The sequence below is a fragment of the Musca autumnalis genome, unplaced genomic scaffold (assembly GCF_047663935.1).
Source record: "Musca autumnalis isolate F117 unplaced genomic scaffold, ASM4766393v1 scaffold_2, whole genome shotgun sequence".
Taxonomy (NCBI): Eukaryota; Metazoa; Arthropoda; class Insecta; order Diptera; family Muscidae; genus Musca; species Musca autumnalis.
In genome coordinates, this window is record NW_027411755.1 from 179,283,162 (window position 1) to 179,302,400 (window position 19,239).

Below are 19,239 nucleotides of genomic sequence, written 5' to 3' on the forward strand. Positions count from 1 at the left end.
ACACATTTGGTTTAAACCCCACAGCATAATGTTGCCCACTCTTCCTGTGGATCTCCGATATATAAAACTTGTCTACAGGCGGTGTCGTGCTATCTTTCCACTTGTGGTTCTTACGAAGATATTACATAAAAAATGCATAGACCTTTTAATTAACGTGATTAAAATTCCACTTTCATCTTATATTTCCTGTGATAAAAATTCCACTTTCATCTTATATTTCCTGCCATAAAGGCACCATCCAAGTAAATTTAAGTAGTTGATGTTTGATTTTGTTAAACATACGTACAAAGTAGTCATAAAAGAGATAACCTTATGATGATAATATGAGTAGGGCTTTATTCTTCAGGATATTTGTCCTATCTTCCTCTACCACGGCCACGTGGGAAACCTCGTCCACCACGACCACGTATAATCTTACTATTAGCTGGAGGACTTTTGGGTCTTAGTGATTCGATTCGTGTCGTACAACCTGTGGCGGGTGCTTCAGCAAAATATGTCTGATAAAGTTCAGCATTAAAATTTGAATTAGTTAACTCTGGACCAACAGTTAACCAACCAGGACGTATACTCGAATCTCGACCAAACAAATGCAAACGACGTCTTCCCAAACAAAAATGTTCAATTATATGAAAGATTTCGATGGGCTTTTCAAATGAACCAAATTCATCTTCTTCGGAAATGATTAAATCGATATCAACATTGGCATGTATAAAATCACCATCTGTTGAACGTCTTACGGTGCCCTTAATGCCCATCAAGCAATGTTCTTTAGTACGTTGAAATACAGCTTTTGGTTCCAATTGTTTAGAGTGGCCTGGTTTATTGATATTCGTGCGTATCCAGCATATGTCTTCACAACGTCTAAAGCCCCATTTCTTTAGGCAATTACGCCCCATATCCAAGCCTTCCGATGAGCCACACCACAGGAACACAAAGGAACGATGTGCTGCTATTTCACCAACATCAAGATCTAAAATTAATCAAAAACAAAAAAAAAAAAAAAAGAGTTAAGAATAAACATAGTATTTGATTTTCAAACACTCCTCCATACTTAATATTTCATCCCAATTCCAAAAAACTCTTGGCGCTCCACCCACTGTTGCCACAGAAGGCGCCGCCCTGGCATATTCTTCTAGCGGTGGTTCTATGAGTATTACATCGAACTTGGTACCCAAAGTTTTAACATCCAAAGTCTTTAAATCAGCCTTTAAATACATCGGTGGCGATGCTGTATCCTGTATCAGCTTGTCCTTTAGACGTATCAATTCTCTTAGTTTGGGATATTCCTCAAAACGATCTGCTAAACCCACATCGCGTATAAAATTTTGTGGTCTTTGACCGGTATCAACAAAATGTTGGCAGTAATCGTTATGTGGATTTGATGATTGTGTTCCCTTGAGAAATGTTGATGAGTCACGATAGATGATTTCGCCAGGAGTCTTTTTGGATGCACTAACGTGATGGTCGTCCTCGTCGTCCTGAGATCGTTGGCTATTATGCACTGAACTTGCTGTGGCACCGAAGTTGGTGGAATTTAAACTGCTTGATGATCCATTGTTAGAATCGTTATTACCCAATGCTATCTTCAGTTCATCAACACTGGATAAACCCAGCTGTAAGTAGATACCAAGAAATTGTTTTGTTAAATGGTAATGGTAACACACAAACGATGTGTGGAGGTAACTTACTGTTTGGGCCAATAATTGTTTTCGTTTACGTGATCGCTCCTGAGAGCTTTTTAAAACATCACTCATGACTGCATAAGTTATAAAGCTTAAGAATTAATGCAAAACTCCACAGTAAATTAAGTTTGTAATTTTAGTAATTTTAAGATGAATTTAGTAGTTTGCGAGCTGTGTCGTCCATCAACCAAATAGGGATACACAAGTCGACTTTCGATTAGTCGACTTTATGCTGTGTGTGAAAAGTCTAAAAACCGAAGACGACTTTTAATCGGGGAAATAACGCTTTAAGTGGGGTACACACAATCCATGGTATAAGTAAAGAGGTAGATTTAAATGAAAAAAATCTATAGAACCCTTGTTTTTCTTGAATTCCTAAAACTTCAAAATAAAAGCAACAAGTGGGTTTGTTTACAATGCATTTTTTGAGCATTTTATAAAAAACGCGAAAAATGAATGAAGAGTTAAGTTTTCTCCACATAATCGAGTTGCGAATATGATAAACTGATTGTTTCAATGCAAATCTCACCAATTTCTCCCATACAAATGGTCTAAAAACTATTTTAAAAATCATTGAATTCGATTGTTTTTAAAATTGTTTGGCATATTATTCAAACACCACACATACATACATAGTTTGTTTATATTGTTTTGAAGTTTTAGGCATACTCGAATGAAAAAATTTAAATTGACATAAAGCTTTGGCTAACCTTTCTTATTAAACCATGATACGATATATAGATAATTGTACGATAATTTTCGAAATAAAGTTGCAAAGTTCTATATTGTCGTATATTTTGATGACTAATTCAATTTACAACAACTTGTTTTGAAAATTCATGTTCGATCAGCTGCGCATATGCATCTACCTTGATTATTGTGATATGTTCGAAATCAACAAAAAAATAAGTGTAAACACCGGGGTGTATTTCAGGATTTCGTGAAATCCAGTGGATTTTGGAGCGCAAGTATAAACTTGGCATAAAATTATCTATATATCGTATTAATTGTGTATAGTACTAACAAATAAAAAATAAAAAATTATTTTATCGTTGAGACATCATAATAATAAATTTTGATAGATAAAATGTGTGCTCAGAACCTGCAAAATAGTTGGTCTGTTCCTTTACTTTTAAAAATGGTAACAGTGGCAAAAAATGGTAAAAGTGGTAAACTGCTATCATATAAATTGTATGCTATTAAAAGTAAGAGACCACTTTACAGGTTAAAAATGGTAAGAAATGGTAACCTCAGGCACGTAAAGGAACAGAGCAATTATTACTTGAAGTAGTTTGCCCGTTCAGTGCTAAAAATGATTTCCCGTACTCCGAAATCTAGCAAGACTTGCACTTCTCTTTAAACAATAACAGCGCCGAATAACACTCTCCTCTCCTATTTTCTGCCATACAATTTTGGCCTATTAGAAACTAGCAGCATGTTCGTTGGCATCTATCTACGATAGCTGATACGTTGATTTTGACATTTCTGCTGGAGTTTTTGCAATTTCCGTCATTTTTCCGTTTCCGTCTTTTTTAAGAAATTTGTATGGGGAAGCAATTTATGAAAATTCGCTCTTTTTTCTAACATAACCACGAAAAAGTACGGGAACACAATGAAAAACAGCATTTTAACAAAGTAAGTCTTATGCCAGACTATGAAAATTTTCATTAACATGAAAATGAGTTTATAGGTAAGAGGTGTGAAGGGGGTGAAACTCTGTACACAAGGTTCTGTAATCTGAAATCATTCTTTGTGTTTAAATTCGTAACTATCAAACCAAAATAAAATTTTCATATGATTTCATAAATGTGTGTGGACGTCAATGAAAATTTAAAAGAGAATAACAAAGAATTTTCAAATGAAAATTTTCATAGTCTGGCATAAGACTAATTTCATATTTTTTCACATTGCTTACAAATTTTGATAATACAATTTTTTGTTGCAGCAACTGACCATCTACCTTGTTTATTGTGATACGTGAAAAGTGTTACAACTTTTGGTACTTTTTCAGGCAAAAGCGGGGTTGTATATCATGTGTACTGTGATTTCGATGTTGATTTCGCTGAAATCACGAAATGAGATTATGTCATTTTTGTATGCGAAATCATGATTGATTACGCGCGAAAACACGAAAAGACGCCGAATGTAAAGTTTAGAGTTTTTTTGGAAATCTGAACTGGAGTTGGAGGAAAATGAAAAACTATTTGGATGATGAAGCAATATCAGTTGCGGTGTCACAAAAAGCAGAGCAGAAGAAGTAAACTCAGTTATGATCAAATTTAATGGAGAGTTTTTATAATTTGTATTAGTGTAATAAAGTTAATATTCTTGTTTACACGAATAAGCAATATATTTTATTTATTTTGGGATATTTGCAATGGCTTGCAAATCTTTAGACTGCATTTAAATTCAATCCAAAACACTACACCAAAGGCTGTGATTTGGATCGAAAATGGAGTGCATCCTAGCTTTGTGTCGTGGAAGCAAAATGGAGTGCATCCTAGCTGTGCGCTCTCTTGTAAAATTCATAGGTGAATTCATAGGAAAAGATGTACGCCAGCGGCAATTGTTCTAGTGATTTAACTGCATCCGCGGATGCAAACTTTTTGCTGGGTATTTCACAATTCAAAGATTTTTCTTTCAATCTGTAAATTAAAAATATGTATTTCATGTAAATGCAAGAAAATTAAATGACATTTTTGATGTATACATACCATGGCAGAACTACCACGTAGTGGTATCACACCAGCTGATCCATGATACATACCAATAAATTCAAATTTGAAATGGTGCCGTTTGGCTAAATGTCAAAAATATTAAACATTTGCCGAATATGTAAATTTATTGGAAACATGAGCTGTCTGCGAAAATTAGTAGACAGTGCCGAGGCAACTGCCCAAATGTTTGAATGTATTGGTAAATCAGAGTTGTATTTGCAGACAGTCTGTCTTGTGTAAACGCCACGTACAACCCTGCGTTTACAAATGACAGGACAGTTGAGTTCATGTATTGATTGTCAACATGGTTTAATTAGAAAGGTTAGCTAAAGCTTTCTGTCAATTTAATTTTTTTCATTCGAGTGTTCCTGAAATGTCAAAACAAAGTACACAATCTGTGTATGTGTGTGTATTGTTTAAAAAATATGCCAAAACATTTTAAAAACAATCGAATTCAATGATTTTTAAAATTGTTTTTAGAATATTTGTATGGAAGAAATTCTTCAGTTTTGCATTGAAATAATCATTTCATAATATCCACAATTCGATTATGTGGGCAAACCTTGACACTTCATTAAATATTCGCGTTTTTTATAAAATGCTCAAAAAAGGTATTATAAACACACCCACTTGTTGCTGTTGTCTTTAGTAATTTTGACTTTTTAGGAATTCAAGAAAAAGCAGGCGTCTATAGATTGTTTTCATTTAAACCTACCTCTTTACTTATACCATGATTGTCAAAATCTAAAACTTGCCTGTGTGACGTAGGCGTCCCGACAACTGCAAAAACAGTGGTAAAATTATGAGTAATAATCGATTTATTTTAGTTTTAACCCCCAGTTTTTATAAAAATTTTTATTCTTCTCACACGAATTGTCAAATTTTGTAGATCGATTTACTCGCTTTAACGCAAATGTAGAGCTCTGATTTTTAAATGAGGAAGCCTTAATGATATATGGAACGGGTATACGGAAAATTAGATGTGTATGTCATCTGGGAGCTGAGCAATGAATGCCTAAATTATTACGAATATAGACGAACGAACAAAAATAAGTTACAAAAACTGGGGGTAAGTTCACATATTTTGTTTTTGTTCATGTTCATTGGTTTTCAACACATTTCAATTTTAATCTCACTTATTTTTTACAAAATTTTGTTAACTTCACTGTCTCTGCAACAATGATGGACAGCTGGAAGACAGCCGACAAATGCATGCATGTGTTAGTAAATCAGAGTTGTATTTGAAGACAAACTGTCTGGTGTAAACGCCTAGTAAGAAGCGGGCCATCTATGGGATGTTTCTACAACTATTGTTTTTCACAGTCCAAAATTCGTCTAATAGATCCCTAATATGAAATTAAAAAAAAAATACATTCTAATTGACGAATAAAAACATTGTCAAACTCCATCATGTCTCAGGAAGATTCTAGTATTACAAATGAAATCTTAAATGACAAAAATAAACAAGAAGTCCGTTGTCAATTTTGTAATTCACTAATGCTTAAAGAGCAAGAAGGCACCTATGAAAGTAAGCTGGTAAGAAATTTGCTGTTCTCTTTCATCTATCCCAGATCATGAAATTGTTTGTCTTAACTCTAGTTTAGTAAAAACTCTCCGATTTTTTTGAAACTTTTTCCAGAGGTAGATATTGTTGCGCTGATCACGGAAATGTATAATTTTCTTGGGGGACGGACCCGGTTACCCGGTTATTGGACCCGAAAGTCCGGGTACAAAACCCGGGTTAGACCCGGCCCTACTGAACCGATTGCTATCATTGGAAAGCATATGGAAATACCTATCCAAAAAGTGGTCACATGATGAGGTTATTTTCAGATGTTCAGGTGATATAACCCAAAAACTGATTTTTGGACCCGGAATTTTCCATAAAACCCTCAAAAAGTCGAAAATGGGTCCATTATGGGAGCACGCTTAATGTATGTCAGATTATAGCTCCCACTTTAACCTTTCCAAAATGGTGCTATATGTTGTGATACCTTCTCTGGATCCAGAGATATGGCTCTTAGAATCTCGAAAACCCGGTTTCTCCAAGTGACTATTTATAGAAAAAAATTGTAATTTAAAAAAAAAACATTTTGTTCCCTTTCTCGAGATTTGCACCTGTCCATAGGAGAAAGTCTTAAATCCCCGGCCTAAGGCCGGCTATGTACGGAAACATTTATAATTTAAAAGAAAAATGTGTTTCCGTTCCCTAGATTTGCACCTGTCCATAGGAGAAAGCCTTAAATCCCCGGCCGAAGGCCGGCTACTTAAAGAAAAATTTATAATTTAAAAGAAAATTTTGTTCCCGTTCCCGAGATTTGCGCCTGTCCATAGGAGAAAGTCTAAAATTCTCGGCCGAAGGCCGGCTATTTAAAGAAAAATTATAAGTTAAAAAAAAATTTTGTTCAATTTAAAATTTCCCATAGACACCTATAATGTAAAGAAATAAGCCCTACTGAACCGAATTCTGAAGATTCTAAGGGCCATATCTATGGATCCAGAGTATGTATTACAACATATAGCACCATTTTGGAAAGGTTGAAGTGCGAGCTATAATCTGACATACATTAAGCGTGCTCCCATAATGGACCCATTTTCGACTTTTTGAGGGTTTTATGGAAAAATCCGGGTCCAAAAATCAGTTTTTGGGTTATATCACCTGACCACCTGAAAATAACCCCACCATATGACCTCTTGTTGGATAGGTATTTCCGTAAGCTTTCCAATGATACCCATTTTGTATCAATCGGTTCAGTAGGGCCGGGTCTAACCCGGGTTTTGTACCCGGACTTCCGTGATCAGCGCAACAATATCTACCTCTGGAAAAAATTTCAAAAAAATCGGAGAGTTTTTACTAAACTAGAGTTGTTCCAATTGTTTTTGAATGTCCATTCCAGTTTGACTTACCTCTAATGCATCAGAAAAATACCAAAGATATCAATACCATAGAAACAGAATCATTAAGTGATTATTGGGTCATCAATGATATGTTTATGTTCGAGAACATTGGCTTCTCCAATACGGTGGACAAGCGCAAATTTCTTATTTGTGCCGATTGCGACATGGGACCTGTTGGCTATCATGATATCGATACCAAGAAATGTTATGTTGCACTGAAACGGGTGCATCATGGCAAGGAGCCTGCGGCTAAAGCTTTAACAAATAATTCCTAGATTGTGGTAAATAAATGTGTTCTAAGAAACGAATTGTGAGCTTGTCGAATTTATCAACTAAATTGGTTTGAGTTAAATGGTAATGAACTTCGAGGATTGAAGACCTGTGTTGAGGGTATCTTCTGGATTGCTATGAAATGTATATCAAGGTAATTTTAAATTAAATTTGTATGACCCCACAATGGGTTTAAACCATGGGTGACCACGAAGAGAACAGACCAAAATGTGGATGTATTCAAACTATTGGCAACTTATGACTGTATGTTAGTGTGTTTTATGCACGCACGCTACAAAACAAAAACAAATCAAAACATTATCCCTCTTTCTTACGCCCTTCCTATGCATTCGGGTCGTATGTGTGTAAATTGCCGAAAAATTTCGGCACCGCCGTGCCAAAGAAGAACACATTTGGTTTAAACCCCACAGCATAATGTTGCCCACTCTTCCTGTGGATCTCCGATATATAAAACTTGTCTACAGGCGGTGTCGTGCTATCTTTCCACTTGTGGTTCTTACGAAGATATTACATAAAAAATGCATAGACCTTTTAATTAACGTGATTAAAATTCCACTTTCATCTTATATTTCCTGTGATAAAAATTCCACTTTCATCTTATATTTCCTGCCATAAAGGCACCATCCAAGTAAATTTAAGTAGTTGATGTTTGATTTTGTTAAACATACGTACAAAGTAGTCATAAAAGAGATAACCTTATGATGATAATATGAGTAGGGCTTTATTCTTCAGGATATTTGTCCTATCTTCCTCTACCACGGCCACGTGGGAAACCTCGTCCACCACGACCACGTATAATCTTACTATTAGCTGGAGGACTTTTGGGTCTTAGTGATTCGATTCGTGTCGTACAACCTGTGGCGGGTGCTTCAGCAAAATATGTCTGATAAAGTTCAGCATTAAAATTTGAATTAGTTAACTCTGGACCAACAGTTAACCAACCAGGACGTATACTCGAATCTCGACCAAACAAATGCAAACGACGTCTTCCCAAACAAAAATGTTCAATTATATGAAAGATTTCGATGGGCTTTTCAAATGAACCAAATTCATCTTCTTCGGAAATGATTAAATCGATATCAACATTGGCATGTATAAAATCACCATCTGTTGAACGTCTTACGGTGCCCTTAATGCCCATCAAGCAATGTTCTTTAGTACGTTGAAATACAGCTTTTGGTTCCAATTGTTTAGAGTGGCCTGGTTTATTGATATTCGTGCGTATCCAGCATATGTCTTCACAACGTCTAAAGCCCCATTTCTTTAGGCAATTACGCCCCATATCCAAGCCTTCCGATGAGCCACACCACAGGAACACAAAGGAACGATGTGCTGCTATTTCACCAACATCAAGATCTAAAATTAATCAAAAACAAAAAAAAAAAAAAAAGAGTTAAGAATAAACATAGTATTTGATTTTCAAACACTCCTCCATACTTAATATTTCATCCCAATTCCAAAAAACTCTTGGCGCTCCACCCACTGTTGCCACAGAAGGCGCCGCCCTGGCATATTCTTCTAGCGGTGGTTCTATGAGTATTACATCGAACTTGGTACCCAAAGTTTTAACATCCAAAGTCTTTAAATCAGCCTTTAAATACATCGGTGGCGATGCTGTATCCTGTATCAGCTTGTCCTTTAGACGTATCAATTCTCTTAGTTTGGGATATTCCTCAAAACGATCTGCTAAACCTACATCGCGTATAAAATTTTGTGGTCTTTGACCGGTATCAACAAAATGTTGGCAGTAATCGTTATGTGGATTTGATGATTGTGTTCCCTTGAGAAATGTTGATGAGTCACGATAGATGATTTCGCCAGGAGTCTTTTTGGATGCACTAACGTGATGGTCGTCCTCGTCGTCCTGAGATCGTTGGCTATTATGCACTGAACTTGCTGTGGCACCGAAGTTGGTGGAATTTAAACTGCTTGATGATCCATTGTTAGAATCGTTATTACCCAATGCTATCTTCAGTTCATCAACACTGGATAAACCCAGCTGTAAGTAGATACCAAGAAATTGTTTTGTTAAATGGTAATGGTAACACACAAACGATGTGTGGAGGTAACTTACTGTTTGGGCCAATAATTGTTTTCGTTTACGTGATCGCTCCTGAGAGCTTTTTAAAACATCACTCATGACTGCATAAGTTATAAAGCTTAAGAATTAATGCAAAACTCCACAGTAAATTAAGTTTGTAATTTTAGTAATTTTAAGATGAATTTAGTAGTTTGCGAGCTGTGTCGTCCATCAACCAAATAGGGATACACAAGTCGACTTTCGATTAGTCGACTTTATGCTGTGTGTGAAAAGTCTAAAAACCGAAGACGACTTTTAATCGGGGAAATAACGCTTTAAGTGGGGTACACACAATCCATGGTATAAGTAAAGAGGTAGATTTAAATGAAAAAAATCTATAGAACCCTTGTTTTTCTTGAATTCCTAAAACTTCAAAATAAAAGCAACAAGTGGGTTTGTTTACAATGCATTTTTTGAGCATTTTATAAAAAACGCGAAAAATGAATGAAGAGTTAAGTTTTCTCCACATAATCGAGTTGCGAATATGATAAACTGATTGTTTCAATGCAAATCTCACCAATTTCTCCCATACAAATGGTCTAAAAACTATTTTAAAAATCATTGAATTCGATTGTTTTTAAAATTGTTTGGCATATTATTCAAACACCACACATACATACATAGTTTGTTTATATTGTTTTGAAGTTTTAGGCATACTCGAATGAAAAAATTTAAATTGCCATAAAGCTTTGGCTAACCTTTCTTATTAAACCATGACACAATCAGTTCGGACTGTCGTTTTTTGGTCAACTATCGGTTGATGAGTTACCGACAAAAATCGGTAAAATTAGAATACTTATAATTTCGGTTATTAAAGATATTATTCGGTAAGTTAGCGACCAATAAAAATTAGTCGTAAAGTTTTACCAATAGCCACAGTGTTATCAACTTTTTTTCATTCATAATTTTGCGTTTTAATGTTACCGATTTTTGTCGGTAACTCAAGAAATGAGTTGGAGAATCGCACTATAGGCCGATCATTTTGGCCACTAAAAAATGCGGCGGCAAAATGTCATATAGGCGGCGCCAATGATCAAGCTTGAAAGACATTACCGCCGTTAAACAACTATACGGAAATTTGTTATTTTATATTTCAACTGCGCAATAGGGGTACTCACGTATTATTCTTCGTTCTGTTCAAAAAATATTTCGAAATTATGTATTAAGGGACAATAAAGATAGATAAAGAAACAATAAAGGAATTCAATACAATTCAGATTTGTGGGTGCGGGCTTTTATTTGGGTAGATGCTGGGTTAGCAGTAGTGGGATTCTGTATCTCATTTTTGCTGTTAACGACAAAAATCGGTAAAATTAAATCGCAAAATTATGACTAAAACATATAGAAAAGTTGGCATCACTGTTTGTGTCGGTAGAGGCTAGCGACTACTTTTTATTCATCGTTAAATTACCGAAAATTTTCGTTAATTATCGAAATTATAAGCAGTTTAATTTTACCGACAATTATCGATAACAGCAAAAATGAGTTACAGAATCCCACTACAGGTGGTGAAAATATGGTGACTACTATTGATTGTTGCATCAGAAGGCCATAATGGTTTGCTATTTAAAGAGTTTGTTATGTTTCTCACGAACAGGGTGAACATTTCAAAAGTGGTCATCTGGACGCAAGCCGTAGCATTCATAGAATACTTTCAATGGCTGTCAGATTGACTTCCGAAACGTCAGTTGCTTTGTAAATGTCTTAAGCATCATATCGCACCTGTACAACAAAAGGGTAGCAACTCGAAATTTCCTAGTTTTCAGTAGAGACAAAAAACTATTTATGTTAATATTAAAGGATATTATACAAAAAAAAAAAAAAACTATGCCATCGTAAGGATATATTGTTCACTATACTACAGCATTATATTTCTTTTCGTTAATTATTTGTTTATATTTCTAACAATTTTCGAGTTACTACCATGGTTTAATAGGAAAGGTTAGCCAAAGCTTTATGTCAATTTAATTTTTTTCTTTCGAGTATGCCATGGTTTAATAAGAAAGGTTAGCCAAAGCTTTATGTCAATTTAAATTTTTTCATTCGAGTATGCCTAAAACTTCAAAACAATATTGTTACGAATGTAACTGATAGGTTTAAGTTAGTTTAGTTTAATTTCCGTTAATTTAAATATTTGAATTGTAACGTAAAGTTTTTATTACGCAGTTACTTTATTTAAGCAACAACAACTACCATGTAGAACTCTCTTCATTATTCTAGATGTTACTTTACCTTTCATTAATGTGCTTTTATTTTGTTTTGCCATAATCATGTAATTATCGTTTAGTTGCTACTTCTTTCTTGCATTTGTTTGTTGTTGTAATTATGTCATTACTTTGCTTGCCGTCCGCCTGTATTCCCCCCATGTATGTATGTGAGTATGGTTGTTCGCTTAGTGCGAATGTGCGTCTGTGTGTTCGTTGCACAGATTCGAGGTGTTGCCAGATTTCTAGATAATTCTAGACCAAGGAGATTTTGGGTATAAATAGAGTTACGAATGCCAACATTGAGTAGTTGTGTTTTAAGCGTTGAACTGAACAGATCGGTTAAAGAATAGCTGCGTGCTAACTAGAGACATGCTTTGTGCTTAGTAATTAAAGTCGGTGACGAATAAGTGTAATAAAGTAAATAAAGCATTGTAGAAACGTAATCTAAAACGAACCCTGTTTTATTTGGTACAAATCATATCGGGGAATAAAACAACGTCTACACGGACATTAGTTAAATCTAATTCCGTAACAATTGGTGTCAGCAGTGAGATTACGATCATCCTACAATGAAGTTTAAGGATCTACGAGTGGAAGACTTGAAGAAGGAGCTAAGTAAGTTGGAGTTGTGTTCTACTGGCAACAAGGCCGAACTACAAAAACGCTTGTTGGAAGAGTTCGAGCGCCGTGGAATGAACATCGACGCATATGAGTTCGACAGTAAGGAGGAAGTCGAGTTATCGGCAAAGGGCGAATCCTCCGTTGAGGAAGTTTCATCGGTAGCTGCCAGTGGAGACGATTTGAAATCAATACTGGATATGATGATGCTGGAAATTAAGAAAATAGAAGGTAGCTCCATGGAAATGAATAAGAAAAATGAAGAAACTTCCAGACTTATGGCGGAAATGAAATCTGACAACTGTAAGATGTTAGAAGAGATGTCTAGAAAGAATGAAGAAACTTCCAGACTTATGATGGAAATGAAAGCAGAAAATTGTCGAATGAGCGAAGAATATTCCAGAAAATTAGAGGAAAAGTTGGAGGAGAACTCTAGAAAAATCACCGAAAACTTAATGGCAGAAAATTCTAGGATGTTTGAAGAAAATTCAAGAAACTTAAAAGAGGAGTTGGAAGAGAATTCTAGAAAAATTAACGAGAAACTCGAGAACATCACGATAGTGATTGAAAAGAGAGTAGAAAACGTGGAGGTGCAAATTAAAGAGTTGGATAAAAAGATTCTGTCTGTTGACGAGAAATTTCTGGCCCATGATGAGAAATTTGTGAACTTGGAGAAGAAAATGTCGGAACTGGAAATCAAAGGTGGCCCAGTGAGAGCTATTCATAACACGTTAAAAATTAAGCCTCCAGTGTTCGACGGCTCTACCTCTTTCAATGTGTTTAAATTACAGTTCGAGACAGTGGCTGCTAGAGATTCTTGGAACGACAACGAAAAGGCGGTATCACTCCTTATGGCATTGAAGGGTGATGCTGCTGACGTATTACAGAGTATTCCTGCTGCTTCTAGAAACAGCTATGGAGATATAATGGCTGCTCTTGAACGTAAGTACGGTAGTGAACACAAGCAAGAGATCTACCGAATGGAACTGAGAGGAAGAGTCCAGAAGCCAAATGAGACCTTACAAGACTTTGCGGCTGATATAGAGCGGTTGGCGCAGTTGGCATATCCAGGAGAGACACATCCATTGGTGGACCGCATAAAGATTGAGACATTTGCAAGTGGTATTCGTGATCCAGAGATAAAATTTGCGATGTATGCGGCACCGATAGGAACATTTGCAGAAACCGTGTCATTTGCCCTGGGCCAAGAAACCGCGAAGATGCTGGTGAAACCTAAAGCTTACAACGTGCGGAGGCTGCAAGCTGAGGACAACAATTCCCAGACCGTTGTCGACCTGCTGAAAGATGCACTGATGCGTGTGAAACGAGGGGCTGCTAGAACGAAAAAGACTTGTTATAACTGTCGTAAAGCTGGACACATTGCACGGGAATGCATATTGGAACGACCAAGGACCAGATCCACCTCACCGCCTTCAAAAAGCGACGACCAACCGGTGGCCAAGAATCTGGAAAGAGAGATATCAGGTGAATCAAATAAAATGAATTCCGTCGATCACGAGGCGCCGCTGGCAGAGGATGAAAACGATGGTCCCACACTTTCTATAGCCATAGTCCAGCAGAAGAACCACAACTTAACGGTGAAAGGCTTCGTCAATGGTGTATTGCGTACCTTGACATTGGACACCGGTGCAACAAAGTCCATTATTAGACCGGATTTAGTAAAAGGGAAGGTATTGCCGTTAAATGGAGTCAAATTGCGGACGGCCACAGGCGAGACTACAACGGTGCATGGAAAGGCCTACCAAAGGCTGAGCATGGGTAGAAAATCTGTAAATTTCGATTTTGTAGTGGCCGATATTATGGACGAAGTTATACTTGGTGTAGACTTCATGATTGCCTTCGATATAAACCTGGACATAAAGCACCGTGTGATGACTTGGTCCAATGTGGAAATACCGATTAATGTGGGCTACAAAGAGAAGAAAAGCATGTGTCGCCCTAGCGCAGAATCTGACGAAATCGCTGTAGATGTCCGTACGCTGAAGGTGGAAGCCGCCGAAAAATGGCCAGTACGAAAGCGGAAAAATCTCGCAACGAGGAGGAAAAAGCGAAGATGTACGTCGAGGAAACGTCCATCGAAAAGCGGCCGTACAACAAGGAAGGACAAGTCCGATGACGACCAGGTGGCACTTAGGAAGGTGACCACAAAGAAAGAAGGTATAACGTCAGGATTCCTGGAGAGAAAGCAACGTCGTTCAGAAGAGCAAAAGTCCAAAGCTGACGCAGTAGAGGGTACATCTAAAACAGTTGCCACCACTACGGAACGAGAACTGCGTCTAGTCAAAAGGAGCAGGCTTAAGCGGGAGGCAGTGTTACCAATGCCCATACCACCGAGAGGGAACTGTGCCTATTCGGGACGAACAGGCTTAAGCGGGAGGCAATGTTACGAATGTAACTGATAGGTTTAAGTTAGTTTAGTTTAATTTCCGTTAATTTAAATATTTGAATTGTAACGTAAAGTTTTTATTACGCAGTTACTTTATTTAAGCAACAACAACTACCATGTAGAACTCTCTTCATTATTCTAGATGTTACTTTACCTTTCATTAATGTGCTTTTATTTTGTTTTGCCATAATCATGTAATTATCGTTTAGTTGCTACTTCTTTCTTGCATTTGTTTGTTGTTGTAATTATGTCATTACTTTGCTTGCCGTCCGCCTGTATTCCCCCATGTATGTATGTGAGTATGGTTGTTCGCTTAGTGCGAATGTGCGTCTGTGTGTTCGTTGCACAGATTCGAGGTGTTGCCAGATTTCTAGATAATTCTAGACCAAGGAGATTTTGGGTATAAATAGAGTTACGAATGGCAACATTGAGTAGTTGTGTTTTAAGCGTTGAACTGAACAGATCGGTTAAAGAATAGCTGCGTGCTAACTAGAGACTTGCTTTGTGCTTAGTAATTAAAGTCGGTTACGAATAAGTGTAATAAAGTAAATAAAGCATTGTAGAAACGTAATCTAAAACGAACCCTGTTTTATTTGGTACAAATCATATCGGGGAATAAAACAACGCCTACACGGACATTAGTTAAATCTAATTCCGTAACAATATAAACAAACTGTGTATGTGTGTGTGGTGTTTGAATAATATCCCAGTCAGCATTTTTTGAAAATTTTAATCAAATTCGAGTCTTTTTTGATCCGACTGCACGATTAAAAAGCTAGAATATGAGCTCATTTTCTGATCATAAATGACTCCTTTGTCGGTAGGAAAATATAACCTCAGGCGACTCTTCTAAACAAATCACAAATGAGTCTTTTTCGAGTCGTATTTTAATCATTTATTGGTGTTTTGTTGATTAATTTCGGACCCTTTTTCGAGTCTTTTTAGAGTCATGTTTATAATCATTTATGAGTCTTTAGGGAGTCATTTATGAGTCTTTTTGTTAGACGAAATAAATTAAAAAAATTTTCTTTTTATTCTTCTTTGTTTCTTTCCTTTGTTTTATAGTCTTTTCTGCTTTGTTATGTCTTTTAATTATCCTTTATGTTGCTTGGTGGTTAGTATACTCCTTCTTCATTTCACTTGGCAAAACCTGTTGTGTTGTGTTTGTCTGTACCTTTAATATTATACGTTACATTTATATCAAAATTTTGTAGAAAGTGTATATGAGAATTTTATTTTTTTAATTACAACCAAATAAAAATAAAACAAAGCAATCAGTTTTTAATCACCTAACTGTTCAAAATATGATCAGAGTATACATAATTATAATCACTTTTCAAACACCTGTATGACCCTTTTTTGATTAAGCCTTTTTCAATCTTCCAGATGATCAAAATGTGACAATAAATAACAAAAAATGGTCACATTTTAAACACTTCAATGACTAATTTGTGATTGCTACACATTTATTGTTGTATTTTCAATTAAACTCTTTTTAATCACTACAGGGAGTCACTTTCGAGTCCCTTTCTGATCATACAAGCGACTTAATCAGATTTTGATCACCAAAAGGACTCTAAAAAGACTCCTCAATGTGATTTTTGAAAAAACAGTCTTCCAAATGCTATCTGGGATGCCAAACAATTTTAAAAACAATCGAATTCAATGATTTTTAAAATTGTTTTTAGAACATTTGTATGGAAGAAATTGGTGAGATTTGCATTGAAACAATCAGTTTATCATATTCACAACTCGATTATGTGGAGAAAACTTAACTCTTCATTCATTTTTCGCGTTTTTTTATAAAATGCTCAAAAATGCATTGTAAACAAACCCACTTGTTGCTTTTATTTTGAAGTTTTAGGAATTCAAGAAAAACAAGGGTTCTATAAATTTTTTTCATTTAAATCTACCTCTTTAAGCTGAAAACAGATACAACGTTTGATTAAAGTTTTGTGTCGTTTTGGCCGTTTTTACACTGATGGGCATGATGCCGAAAAATTCAAATTCATTTGAAATATATGCCGACAAACAGATAAACGCTGGACTTTGGTATCGTCGTCGCCCTGTTGTTGTTGTTTTTTTCTCGACGCCCAACGCAAAACTTTAATCAAACGTTGTATCTGTTTTTACCTTTTTTATACCATGGAGTATGCCTAAAACTTCAAAACAATACCCTGTAGGAAGTGTGGGGTCATGTGTTGACATGTCGCCACTTTGTCTACTAATATGGTGACAAAGTCAACACTTTGTCACCAGGTTGTCAACTATTGATACCTTTACCTTAATAAGAAGAAGCATTGTGTATATTGACAGATGATAGCCCAACGAAGCATCTTTTTTTAATTTTCTTAATTGTTTGGATTTTGCGGTTGGTGAAAAAAGTGTTTTTGTAAAAATCAATAAAATATCGTGAAAACTTAAAGCATATAATTCCAATAACAAGTATGAGCAAAAGAAAATATAATGGCCCCGGCACATACGGTCCGTTGTGCGTTGCGTCATGCGTTGAAAACAACAACCACATGAAAAATGTCTAAGTGATGCCAAGTTTGTCCTTGAGTTTTTCATGTGGTTGTTGTAACGCAACGCTCAACGCGCCGTATGTGCCGCGGCCTTAAGAGACATGTGGAAAATAAACAATTCTATAGCAAAGTACGAATTCTGAGGCGACTAAGAACATTTGTGGTGAAATTTCGAAAATTAGACATTATGTGGAACCTTTAGAGAAGATTGTGGAGCCTGATGTATATATTGTCCCGACTCGCTGGAAATGCTGAATGCAACTAAACATAATACAATGATGAAGAATTATTTGGCCAAAATCTATTGTGAGATTTTTCCAATGTTATACAGCTGTAATAGGCAAGCAAATTTAAGGACATATTTTTTATTTATGTTTATTTATACATGTTTATTCTTTTCAATTCCTAGATATTATATCAACATTCAGCGAATCGCCCGATAAAACGTTAAGTGCAACAGAAGAAGACCTATTTTAAGCAGATAAGTCATTGGTGCGACTTGGCCAAGAAAATAAAACAAAAACGTTTTTTATTATTTATATGTTAAAATGTTTAGGCAGCCTTGAAAACATTGTCTTTTTTTACTAATTTTTGCTTATGTGGTATCTTTGGCTTAGCCATTTAAAAAGATAAAAATACTGTAATACGCAATTTGTACATTTTTAGCATTTTCAATATTATTTGTTTTATTCTTTAATGAAATATAGTATTTAAACAAATGTGTAGCTTCACCTTCTTATTAAAGGTACTATATAGCTGTTTTATCTATGAAAAGTTCCAAATAAGCTGAAAAATTTAGTATTGAAAATCTGGTACTATTGACTCACTACCTCCAATGTCTATACTGACTCACTACCTCCAATGTCAACACATGGTTCCTCTGGAACTACTGACATACTAGTTCCATTGGAGGATGGAGGCGTTTTCTACCAGTTCAGTGCTGTATATGGAGCTTATGACATGGAATTTTTGTATGGTGCAGGAGGTAACGCTCCTGCTAAATCCTCTCCGACTATAGGTACTCCTACGTAGGTCACATTTACAAATTTCATATACTCTTACACAATTTCGACAGATTGGATATAGATTTCACCTATAAAAAGATAATAAAAATAAGAATAATACTACACGGAGGAAAAAAAATGCCTCTATAACATATGTCCCAAACATATTTTGCAGCAAACATACATATCGTCACCATAAATGCCCGAAGACGTAACCCACAAAACCAAAACTTTACAGGAGAAGCAAAAAACGATATAAAATTAAAAACTGTTTTACGGAATATCAATCTTATGAAGGCGAGAATATGGGATATTATCGATCATATCCGAAGGGAAATAAGTAGTGAAACCAAAACCGCTGAATTTCTTAGTTTCGAGATCCTTCATTACAACAAAATCTGCAATATTATCCCATTTTCCGAAATGCCATTTCTTGAATAGGATCGTTGTTTTTGAACGTAGAAGCTTGAAATTTTGCCAGAACATGTATTTTAGCTTTATGTATAAGATTACTTCAAAAAACGAATTTGGATTTTCATGTCGGTTACGTCTTTGGGCATTTATGGTGACGATATATTTGTTTTCAATCAGTCCCAAATATAACATATGTTTGGGTCCTGCAAACAAATATATGGTAGGGTGCAAACAAATTATATGTTTGGGTGCAAAGAAATTATATGTTTGGGTGCAAACGAATACAAAGCCACAAAAACAAACACATGCACCTGTGGGAGCTCTCTGAGAGCAAGGGAGCGTAAATTCCAATGTGAAACGTATCGACATGTATGCTCACTTGCTCTCGGTAAGCGC

At 35.8% G+C, this 19,239-nt stretch overlaps 3 protein-coding genes across 3 annotated transcripts; 1 reads left to right on the top strand and 2 right to left on the bottom strand.

Annotated features, from left to right (window-relative positions):
- Positions 1-143: 143 nt before the first annotated feature.
- Positions 144-1,868, bottom strand: LOC141393219 (N(6)-adenosine-methyltransferase non-catalytic subunit METTL14-like). The gene is made up of 3 exons (XM_073966181.1): positions 1,689-1,868; positions 1,052-1,613; positions 144-970 (listed from the first exon to the last, which is right to left on the bottom strand). Exons 1-3 carry the CDS (start codon positions 1,752-1,754, stop codon positions 357-359), a joined length of 1,242 nt encoding a protein of 413 aa, XP_073822282.1. The 5' UTR covers positions 1,755-1,868; the 3' UTR covers positions 144-356.
- Positions 1,869-5,725: 3,857 nt separating this feature from the next.
- On the top strand, positions 5,726-7,605 carry LOC141393222 (guanine nucleotide exchange factor MSS4 homolog). Its single transcript, XM_073966184.1, has 2 exons — positions 5,726-5,935; positions 7,297-7,605. The coding sequence occupies exons 1-2, from the start codon at positions 5,810-5,812 to the stop codon at positions 7,570-7,572; spliced, it is 402 nt and encodes a 133-aa protein (XP_073822285.1). The 5' UTR covers positions 5,726-5,809; the 3' UTR covers positions 7,573-7,605.
- A 512-nt stretch (positions 7,606-8,117) lies between these two features.
- Positions 8,118-9,892, bottom strand: LOC141393221 (N(6)-adenosine-methyltransferase non-catalytic subunit METTL14-like). The gene is made up of 3 exons (XM_073966183.1): positions 9,663-9,892; positions 9,026-9,587; positions 8,118-8,944 (listed from the first exon to the last, which is right to left on the bottom strand). The coding sequence occupies exons 1-3, from the start codon at positions 9,726-9,728 to the stop codon at positions 8,331-8,333; spliced, it is 1,242 nt and encodes a 413-aa protein (XP_073822284.1). The 5' UTR covers positions 9,729-9,892; the 3' UTR covers positions 8,118-8,330.
- Positions 9,893-19,239: the final 9,347 nt, after the last annotated feature.

What these genes read in the sequence shown, in the direction of transcription:
- LOC141393219 (XM_073966181.1), bottom strand. Translation starts at nt 1,754, where the DNA reads ATGAGTGATGTTTTAAAAAGCTCTCAGGAGCGATCACGTAAACGAAAA. An exon ending in AACAATTATTGGCCCAAACA is followed by an intron (nt 1,614 to 1,688) that starts GTAAGTTACCTC and finishes ATCTACTTACAG; the next exon opens with CTGGGTTTATCCAGTGTTGA. An exon ending in GAATTGGGATGAAATATTAA is followed by an intron (nt 971 to 1,051) that starts GTATGGAGGAGT and finishes GATTAATTTTAG; the next exon opens with ATCTTGATGTTGGTGAAATA.
- LOC141393222 (XM_073966184.1), top strand. Translation starts at nt 5,810, where the DNA reads ATGTCTCAGGAAGATTCTAGTATTACAAATGAAATCTTAAATGACAAA. An exon ending in GCACCTATGAAAGTAAGCTG is followed by an intron (nt 5,936 to 7,296) that starts GTAAGAAATTTG and finishes TGTCCATTCCAG; the next exon opens with TTTGACTTACCTCTAATGCA.
- LOC141393221 (XM_073966183.1), bottom strand. Translation starts at nt 9,728, where the DNA reads ATGAGTGATGTTTTAAAAAGCTCTCAGGAGCGATCACGTAAACGAAAA. An exon ending in AACAATTATTGGCCCAAACA is followed by an intron (nt 9,588 to 9,662) that starts GTAAGTTACCTC and finishes ATCTACTTACAG; the next exon opens with CTGGGTTTATCCAGTGTTGA. An exon ending in GAATTGGGATGAAATATTAA is followed by an intron (nt 8,945 to 9,025) that starts GTATGGAGGAGT and finishes GATTAATTTTAG; the next exon opens with ATCTTGATGTTGGTGAAATA.